This window comes from Nannospalax galili, unplaced genomic scaffold, assembly GCF_000622305.1.
Source record: "Nannospalax galili isolate Female #2095 unplaced genomic scaffold, S.galili_v1.0 scaffold229, whole genome shotgun sequence".
Taxonomy (NCBI): Eukaryota; Metazoa; Chordata; class Mammalia; order Rodentia; family Spalacidae; genus Nannospalax; species Nannospalax galili.
This window is the reverse complement of record NW_008360328.1, coordinates 2,328,312-2,338,732: the sequence shown is the minus strand read 5'-3', so window position 1 is coordinate 2,338,732 and position 10,421 is coordinate 2,328,312. Positions and strand designations below refer to the sequence as shown.

The 10,421-nt window shown below is 46.6% G+C and overlaps 1 protein-coding gene across 4 annotated transcripts in view; it reads right to left on the bottom strand.

The window, feature by feature from the left end:
* Grik4 (glutamate ionotropic receptor kainate type subunit 4) overlaps window positions 1-10,421 on the bottom strand; it is a 505,439-nt gene that overhangs the window by 160,414 nt on the left and 334,604 nt on the right. For all 4 annotated transcript variants that reach the window (XM_008826008.2, XM_008826013.2, XM_008826014.2 and 1 more), the window contains one exon: window positions 7,754-7,919. In XM_008826008.2, coding sequence (XP_008824230.1) covers window positions 7,754-7,919 — 166 coding nt within the window. The remainder of the gene's footprint in view (window positions 1-7,753; window positions 7,920-10,421) is intronic.

The window sequence follows — 10,421 nt, the reverse complement described above, 5'->3', positions numbered from 1 at the left end:
GAGAGAGAGAGAGAGAGAGAGAGAGAGAGAGAGAGAGAGAGAGCACAATGTGTGTGCAGAGGTCAGAGGACAACTTACAGGAGCTATTTATCTTCTTTTCTCCTTGTGTGTCCTAAGGATTGAACTCAGGTTGTCAGGCTTTGTGGTATCTTAACCTGTTGAGCCATCTCATTGGCCAGAGAAGGGGACTGTGGAGAGGGATTTGCGGAAGAGAAAGTATGCTTTATCTGAACGGTACCAGGGGCTTAGTGTAGCTGGGCATGTTTTGATTGTCATTCTCACCTCTGCTTAATGGAGCTAAGGATTTCTCAAAGGCAGGTGCAACCAGAGAGGCTAAACTCTGCTTTCTCTTTAGCCTCTATCACCCCACCCCTGCCTTTCTCTCCTGTAGGATGGGGACAGGATGCAGGCCCAACAGTAGGCCTGCCTACTAAGGCTGGGCTGTAGACCCTGGGGAATCCATTAGTCTTCCTCAGAATTTTTTGGGTAGATCAGTATGAGACCCAGCAGGTAGCTGCTCTGGGAGGATGGATAGAAACTGGCTTCTAGAACTAGGTGGCAGGGGCCCCAGGAACAGAGAGAGAACAATGATGTTGTGAAAGGTATTGCCAAGATTGATCCCAGCCACAGGACAAAGACATAGATGCCTAGGCAATTGTCCGTGGGAGACACTGAGGACCCTGTATCAAAATCTAAAAATAGGGGCTGAAGAGATGGTTCAGTGGATAAAGTGCTTCTGTACAAGCATGAAGCTTTAAGTTCAGATCTCCAACACTCTAAAAGGCCAGGTATGGAAGCAAGTGCCTGTAATACCAGTGCCGGGTGGAGAGGTGGGACAGAGATGGGTGGATCCCAAGGGCTCGCTGGCCAGCCAGTCTAAATGAATTGGCAAGCTACAGGTGTAGTGAGAGAAGAGCCTGTCTTAAAAAAAATAAATAAATAAGGTGGAAGGCTGGTGAGATGGCACAACAGGTAAGAATGCTTGCTGCTAAGCTTGTTGACATAAGTTTATCCTTGGGACCCATGTAGTAGAAGGAGAACAAACTCTACAAGTTGTCCTCTAATTTCCACATGCTTCCTATGCTATGTGTGTGTGTGTGTGTGTGTGTGTGTGTGTGTGTACACATGCACATGAGTTTTCAATACCTGATACTTGTCTCAAAACAAAACCAAACCATCTATTTCAACCTCCTTCCCTCAGTTTCCCTTCCTCTCTCTACGTCCACTGGCTGCTGACTCCCTTGGTCTAGCACTTTGGCCCCAGGAGGTCTCTGTTCCTAGTTCTGGGGGAGGCATCTAATGTTGGTGAAAAGCTCACTGAGGAGTACCATGGTGGTAGGCAATGAGATAAGTGTGATATGGTACCCCATGCCTTCAGTCTGGCGAGTGCTCTTTTGTCTCCTGCTAAGTGTCTCCTGCTAAGTGTGGTTGTCAGACTTCCTCTTTAGTACCAAGTCTCCTCCTCCTCCTCCTCCTCCTCTTCCTCCTCCTCCTCTTCTTCCTCCTTCTCTTCCCCGACCCCGGTATTGGAGACAAGGCCCCAAACCCAAGATGCTCCTGTCTCAGCTTCGTAAGTGCTAGGATTACAGATAAATGCCACCATTGGAGAAACTGGTTCTGATCAGAGAGGGTGAGAGTCCAGAGTGACCTGTCACTGAGTGGTGAGGGGTACACAAGAGGTTCAAGTGCTGGAACAATGCCTTTCAATTGTTTGTATCTTGTCCTACTTCACACCTGAGCCTAGTCCCAGGAACAGAGAAGGTGAGGAAGGCTACAGGGCTGAGGAAGAAGGGATTGAGGTCACAGACCCAGGTGTCTGAGTAGACCAGGACCATGCCCAGGTTTCTGTCTCCAATGTCTAACCTCTGACTGTACCACACATATTGGAATGGGAGGTCCCTGTGCTCCCCTGATGTAGGGAAGATGGTCCTCACTCCTGTCTCTCCCACATGGATCAGAAGAGTGGGTACAGAAGGCAGCCATGGAAGCTGGGAAGCATATGACCTTGAAAATGGATGTCACCTCTCTTTTCTCCATGCATATAATGGGACTGAAAATAAAACCTGTTGGATATGATGATTACAGGTACATGGTTTAAATTAGAAGATTGGAACTTTTGGGTGAGGTGTCAGGGATCAAACCTGGGATCTGACAATTTAAAGTTGAAATGAGATGGCATAGAAATCATTACACAGAGTTCAGTACACAGTAAGTGCCCATGAAGGCAAGAGACAGCTCCCAAGATCAACATGCAGGTGCATGGTTAAGTTGGTATTATGAGCAAATGGCTTCCCATGGCACCTCGAGGGGTAGCATAGAAAGGCCCACTACTGCCCCAGCTACTCTTAGAAAGAGCCCTGGGTATCATTCCATATTGTCCCCTTCTTTACCCCTACTGCCTCAGCTGTGGCTGCAGGATGAGATAACAGTAAGTAAATGTGTATCATGATCTGGCCTTGGTAGCTTTCCTAACCAGTCACCTCAACAACCTTTACCATCTTCATGTTACACAGCAGGAAAGAAAGACAGAGAAAGGTGGGGAGACCTGCTTAGCATCACACAGCTCCTCAGTGGTAAAGCAGCTTGGCTTGACTCTAAAGAAGGTTCCCTTGAGTGAGAAGGAGTGGTTGAGTATGGGGGTTGGGGGAAAGAGGTACACAGGCTAGAAGTTGATTTTGGGGTATCTTTCTCAATCTCTCTCCTTATTTTTGAGACAGGGCCTCTCACTGAAACTAGAGTTCAATAATTTGGCTAGACTGGCTAGCCAGGGATCCTCCGGTCTCTGCCTCCCCAAAGCTGGGATTTCAAGTATATGCCTCCAACCAGATTTTTATGTGGCTCTGGGGATCCAAAATTGGGTCCTCATACTTGTATGACAAGCATTTTATTAACTGAGCTGACTGCCCATCTCCAAAATGTTTTTTTTACACCCCTATCCTGCCTCTCTCTCAAGCAACATATTCTTCTCTGGACAGTGCTCACTGAACTCAGCAACATCTTGGCTCAGTCTTATGCCCAAGTCTTGGCTGGGCCTCATCCAAAGAGATTAGAGAAAGGAAGACCTATGTCTCTGTGTGTGTGTGGGTCTCCTCCAGACTGCCACTGTAGCATCTATTCTGTCCCATCCTATCTATGAATAATCCCCTCAGCCTCCCCGAAAGTGAAGTACCATTGTCCCTGGTTTGCAGACATGACAATTAAGGCTAAGGAGAGACAAAGTCATGCCCCCATGATCACATGGGTAGTAACTGGCCCTGGCACAAGATTCAGGAACACAAGGTCCAAGGCACAAAAAAAGGATTTCAAATACTTAGAAAATATTTGAGCCACTAAGATGGTAAGGAAGCATACAGAATGTAATACAAGTGTAGTTCAGGCTTTGTCCTGACCATCTCAAGAGCATCTCCATGGCAGAGTGGGGTGACTGCACCAAAAAGGTCCCTGAAGCCATAGTGGGAAGCCTCAGTTTGCCTTGGAGGCCCCCAAATAGCCAACTCCTCTGGTTCTATGGAGATGATCAGGAGGGCCAGGTTGGGACCACTCACCCCATTTCTTCTCCTATCCTCTTTAGAAATGGGACTTACAGATGTCCTGACTTTTTTTTCCTCATTAAAGAAAAATAATGTAACCCATAGTATATCTCTGCTTGGTCCCAAACCTGATTATTAAAAATCTACTTCTGGGAAGCAGGAGAATAAGTGACAAGATTCCCTGTGGAATGATCCCTGTTATGCCTAATTCTGATGGCTGGAAAATAGAATTAGACTCCTGTTCCTAATTCTACCCTTCGTGTCTCTTGGTCCTGTATTAATAAAAAAGATGGAAGGTCTCCTCTGGAGCTCTGAGCCACATTTCCCTGCAGCCCCTCATTTCCTCAGCCTTTGATTAGATTTTTAATCTTCTCTACCCTTGAACTTCTGCAGCCTACCCCACCTTCCTTCCCCTGGTCTGATGCGGGGGGGGGGGGGGGGGGGGGGGGGGGAGAACAGGAGTCGAGCAGCCTAATGGGTTCTCTGAGCAGAGCAGTGTAGTGTGTCTGCAGAGACCCTGAATCTGTAACCAGATATCCTCCTGTCCTCTGGACCCTGGTCTGTGCTCAGCTACTCTGCCCCTCTGCTCCAGAGGTCTCTATTGCTGCCAGGTAGAGCCCTGCTCAGATCGCTCTCTTGGGGCTGTGTGTGCAGATCTGGGGAGGGTGGGGTATTGTGCAGAGAAGCAGGCCCCAGCCTGAGCTCTGAGGACCCGAGGAAGAGTCCTGGCTCTGTCGTGGACCTGTCACATAATCTGGAGTCCTTTAAGAGCTCATATACTATTTTATCCACCCCAGCATGACTGAGGCGAAAGAGGGAAAGCAAGCCAAGGGGGTCTTCCCTCTACAAGGAGCTGCTGGAATACCAGAGACTGTCACGATTCTAGCAGAAAGAGTCCTGAGTTGGGGAGCAACAGTATCCAGCAAAGTAGACAGTACAGCAAGTAGTCAGTGAAGAGTATATGTTCAACAAACATCTGAGCCAAAGTGTCCCAAGGCCCCATACTAGATGAAGCAAAGGAAACAGGGTTTAGCTTATAAGCAAGAGGGGTTGTGGTTTAGACACTAGAAAATTTCCTGATGTGTTGATGAGACATTTTTAACCAGCACTGAAGAAGACTTCAGGAAAACCTTTGCCTGGAGATATTCTGGATAGCCCTCTCTGTCTCTTAAAACCCCTGCTCTGTATAGTTTTGCTGGAGTGGGCTGATGACAATCAGTTCCGGGGGGGAACTTTGATTTTGTTACACCACTGGCTGATGCCAGGTGTCGTATACAGAGGGCCTCAGCAGAAACACAGCATCTCCCAATTGTGTTCCATTAAATACCAGCGTCCTGGGGAGTACTGGATTGGCATCTTTGTGGAGTTTGTGGTAGACTCTATTTGGAAAGCTACAGGAATCTCAGAAGGTCCATGCCAAGGTATATTGTAAGTTGCCATGCGGGGGGGAGAGACAAAAGGTTATCCTTTATTTATTTGCTTCTTTGCCATAAAACTCTTTGTCCACATTGACTTGTTGTCAAGGAAATATTGTCCAATAGAACTTTCAGTATTGCTGGAATGTTCTGTCCCTGCACAGGCCAGTGGGTGGCCACTAGTCATGTATGACTGTTGAGCAGGTGAAATGTGGCTGGTGAGATTAAGAAATGAATATTTATTTTTAATGTAATTTTATTTTATTTTATTGGCTTTTTGAAACAGGGTAGCCAATGAAGGCCTCAAACTCATGGCAATCCTCCTGCATCAGCCCCCCACCCCAAGTACTGAGATTATGGGTTTGAGCTACTATATCCAGCTCTGAATTTTAATTTAGCTTAATTTCAATAAATTCAAATTTAAAGTAAATAGAAGTGACTTGGGGGTACTACACTAGTGAGCCTAGACCCAAAGGAACCCAGTTTGACGAATACAGGGATAATGATGATATTACATTGACCCATGTTCCAGGGAACCTGGATTGAAACCTTAGCTCTACCACTTATCAGCTATGCAACTCTAAGCAAATTAAGCTATTCTCTGGGACTCTATTTTCTCTTTTGTAAAGAAGGAGGCAGACTATTCACTGAGCGCTTGCTGAACCCCCTCTGTGAAGCTCCCATTTGAGAACTCTGACATGCCCTGTTCCCTACAAGCTCACTCCTCTGTCTTAATTTCTTCATGTTCACAGGCCCTGTTCATTCTCCAACTAGACTGCTCCATGTCTAAGAACAAAGACTGTGTGTTCTTCTCTTCTCTCTCACTCAGAGCCTAACACAGCACCCACTGCTTAATATGTTGACTGACAGGAAGAGCCTGGTGTGTGTTCTTAGGCATGCCCCACTTGTGGAGCCTCACAGGACTTTATCTGCTGAAAATGACTTGGAGCTAGCATTTTCTCTCCAAGTGTGAGTCTCCAGCTCTTTAAATCTACTTTAAGCCCAACCTTTGAACCCTTTTCATCTACCCAAACCAGTTGTTCCCCAAGGGTACCCTCAGAATTAGAATGAGCCTTCCTCTGAGGATATTCCTTAAGGAAGAAACCATCAGGGTCCCTCAGTTGACACTGAACCAAGTCCACACTTCCTTACCCGCCACCCCTGTTCCATGTTCCCTTCCTCAGCATCTTTCCATCATCTACCAATATCCATTTGTAACAGAACCAGCTTCTCCCTAGACATAGCAGTAGGCTCCCTGCTTCCCTTTCTCCTCCTTTGGCACGTTCTGTCTCTCTTCTCCACTTACCTAATTCCTTTGCATCCTTCAGGCTCATCCGAAGGCCTACCCAAGTCTGAAAACCTTTCCTGGCACCCCTGGGATCAGGGACCTCTCCCCCTATGATGAGTCTCAGTGCTCACTTGACACTCAGCAGTGACAGCTTACATTATGGGCAGGGGCCATATCTCCTTTGTATCGCTTAGAAGACTGCTATTTGAGTTTAGTCCTGCTGTGTAAGTTGTAGAACTTCTCTGAATCTCAGCTTCAACTTTGAAATGGGGATTTCAATACCTTTCATATCATTGGGTGGCTGTAATAATGAAATAAGTTATGGATGACACATACAGGATTGAGGCTCAGTTACTTTATTTCCTTGGTATCACTGAGTAGACAGTTGGAAAACTGTTGGATGAGTACAAGAGAGCACATGGAGGAGTCAAGTGCGAACATCTAGTGAAGTAGGTGTTCTGACCTGTGATGTGGAAGGGTGGCTTTTGTTTTTAGATACTGTTTGAATTCTAGGATGAAGGGAGGCTTTACTGCAGAGTGGTTCTAAGATGTCAAAAAAAGGATTCCTAGCAAAAGAGAACACTTTTGTGGGTACAGCTCATGAAAACCTACAGGGTCAGACTGACCTGCACAGGTGAGCCATGCAAGTGACAGATGCTGGGTTCAGGCACCAGTCCCCAGCTTGTGTCAGTGACCAGCAACTGCTGACAGACCACATGTGGGTACACAGCTGCCATCAAGAGCACATGGATGCACATGTTTGCTGGTTTAAATTAGCTAAATCTCATAAACACTAAATTGATGTCACAAGTTGTACGAGAGACAGAGAAAACACATTTCTAAAACCCGTGTTTAGAAAAAAAAAAAAAAGCTTTATCAGGAATTGACCTTAGACCTTGTTCCATCAGCAAAACCTGCTCTCCAGGGGCAAGATGCTCGCCAGCTCATCAAGTACAAATGCATTCAATTCTGTATTTCCCCTCTCTCTCCCTGTTCCTTTGTATCTCCTTAACAATGAGGCTGAAAATGTGGAAATTGAGTTTGCAGATGCAAAAAGAATTGGCAGTTGGCCAGTTTCCCTGTAACCTAGTTCCTTTTCGTTCCAGCCATGCCCAGGTATTCTGGCAAAGGGTGCCCGTGGGCAGTTTCTCTTCTCACATACACTGAGAAATAGAGACAGAGATAAGAGATTATAGATAGGTGATAGATAGATAGATAGATAGATAGATAGATAGATAGATAGATGATAGATGATGATTAGATAGATATAGATGATAGATAGATGATTGATAGATCATATATCCACATAGATAGATAGATGATAGATGATAGATAGATAGATAGGTAGATGATAGATAGATGATAGATAGATAGATAGATAGATAGATAGATAGACACCTGTTTGCTGTCAGCCTAGGAAGGCCCCTGCTTCCTGGCTTGTTGTCAGTCAGAGGACACACAGTCTGGTAGAAATAATAAGGCCAGCCTGTCTGGGGCACAGTCAGCTTGGTAAAACTTACATTCCGCTTTGGCACAGATGAGGCAGGCGGTGGTGCAATTGAAGAAGTTCAGGATCCCAGCTACAGCCACGCTGATGTCAGTGTTGCTGGGGTGAAGGTTCAAGGTGGTGAATCTCTGGAACTGGAACTTGACAAACTCCTCTGGAGCCACTTTGAAATGAGGGACCTGGCAACAGGAGCAAAAGGGTAGCAAGGAGGATCCCAAGAGAGGAGAAGCTCAAAAGAGGGGAGAGAGAGAGAGAGAGAGAGAGAGAGAGAGAGAGAGAGAGAGAGAGAGAAAGAGAAAGTCATCAGCCAGGCTGCAGTGGAGCACCTTTTGCTTAATACCTTTGTAGCATGCCAATGGAGAAGAAACATGCGGAACGTGGGTTCTCAGTCCACAGGAGGATGACACAGGAACATCTTTGACAAGACCCCAGAGCAAGCTACCTTTTGACTAGAGACCTGTGTAAATGTACTGCTAAGAGTCTGATCTGTGGCTTGAGAAGGCAAAATAAAATAAGTCTTTACTCTCAGAGGAGGTACCTGAGGCAGGGTAGTGGGACAAATTGTTCTTGAAGGCATAATCCTTATATTTTATTTGTTAGTTAATAAATCAGAGCAGAGATGACAGGAAGAGCACACTTCTCTAAGGATCAGAGACTAGGCCCTCAGCTCAGCACACAGCTGATGTAAACTAGCCCCCAGTAAGCTTTCTGGGTAAATCCCAGGGGGTGGGTGGGGATGGGATGAACCTAAGGAGCACGGAAAGCCTCTGGATGGATCCAGGTGAGCAAACGCCTCTCTGGCTTCATTCAGTGTCAGCGTCCCACCACATCTACCACTGATGCTTCAGGAAGGCGCTGCTTTGCCTTCGCTCTCTTCTCAGGGGAAGAGCTATTAAAAGGTTGCAATAGTGGCTTTACCGACAGCTTAGGCTATTTGGTGGGTAATAGAAAAGTTAAATCGTAATAAGCTGCCATCCACCTTGATTTTATTCCAGCGCTCACATCCCTGGTACTCAGAGCCAAAGCTGAAACTGAGCGTGAGTTTGTACTGATGTTAAAGTAAGTAAGATTGAAAGCAGAAAGCAGGAAGGTTTCCTGATGGTGAGGTACTTGCTTTCTAGAATGGATTATTCAGACATGATTACAGACGTTTTCTTTGCTTGGCCTTGCTCAGAGATTTTGCTACAGGAGTCTGGGAAGATGTAGCGATGGTCTCTATTGAATCCTACTTCCTTATCCTTTTACAATTTAGGGAGGCGTCTGCCATAAACCAGAGCTCTTTGGAAATTGAGGTGGAAGGAGAGCAAAGGTTTAGCAAAAACCTAAGAGAAAATGACTGGATTCAACTAGGATTAGCCTTTGAACCATGGAGCGATCACGACCATATTTTTTCCAGCACAGACTTCAAGGGTGCAGAACAGGACAAGAACCTGGTGAGCTATGAAAGATAGCTGTCAAGATCAGAACTGACAGGTGAGTGTCATGGAGGGGGGAGTCTTTCCTCCTGCTTGCATTTTGCATCTCACACATTGATCTAAAATGAGTTACACATGCACCTTGAAGGGAAAAAAAGTGACAAAAGGGCCAGAAGAAGGGCAAGGCTGGGTATGGGCCAGGTAGCCTGGCTGATTCAGACATCAGAGCTTCTGAGCAGGATCCTCCCTGTGTGACTGTCAGCCCACAGGATTCCAGCAGCAGCTAGCCAGCAGAGTCTTGCCCATTAGCACAAGGATGGTGGGGATATACTGGAAACCTAAATTCACATATCCCAGCCCTGGACTTGGGGAGGGGGTTCTTCAAGGAGGGGAAGGATACATGACTTTTGGAATCTAGGTTTTTTTGTGTGTGTCCAGGTTCTGCTGTGTGACTCAGGAGCAAATCATTTGACCTGGCTGAAATTCATCAAAACAGAGATGACCTCAGGTGTTTCTGAGAACTCCAGGAAGAGAAAATGTGATTCCAAGCACAAAGAACAAAACAGCTTGAACCAGGGTGGCATTTAGTAGGTGCTTGGTAATGCTGGTCCCTCTCCCTTTCCTCTTCTACTCCGGTTTCAGAAGTCCCACCGGTCCCTGAAGCTGTACAGGAGTGAGGGCAGAGGGGCCTTCTGGGACAGGGAGCAAGTGGGGAATCACCAGCGGGGGCCATCTGAAACACAGCTGCTCTGTGATCCAGGAAGGAGTGGCCCAGTTTGTTCTCTCTCGGAGGAAAAAAAAAAAAATCAATCCATGATTGATTTGCTATTGCAAATGCATCCTAGGAAGTCACCATAGAGGGCTGGAGGAGAGAACAGGAGGCAGGAAGCAGCCAGCCATGGGGTCTCAGAAATGTTAGCAGCATTTAAAGGGCTGGACCCCACAGTGAGAATTCCGTGGCTTTTCCCTGGAGCTGAGCAATCAGTGTAAGGCTGTTCAGCCTCATAAAATATTAACCAAAATGCATAATCTGAGCGGCAGGCAAGGTTGCTCTGGAAGGAACATGACCAGACGAAGGCGGGGTAACTGTCTGGCTGCTCCCTGGGCAGTGCCGCCTGACTGGACTGTGGGGATGGGGACAGGATGCTGCCAATCAGTGGCTCCCACGGCCTCTGACCTGAAACATCACACAGAGTAGAGGGATGTGAAAGCCAGTATGAAAGAGCTGGAGCTCCAAGGCAGGGCTATTTTGGACTCGGGACTGGG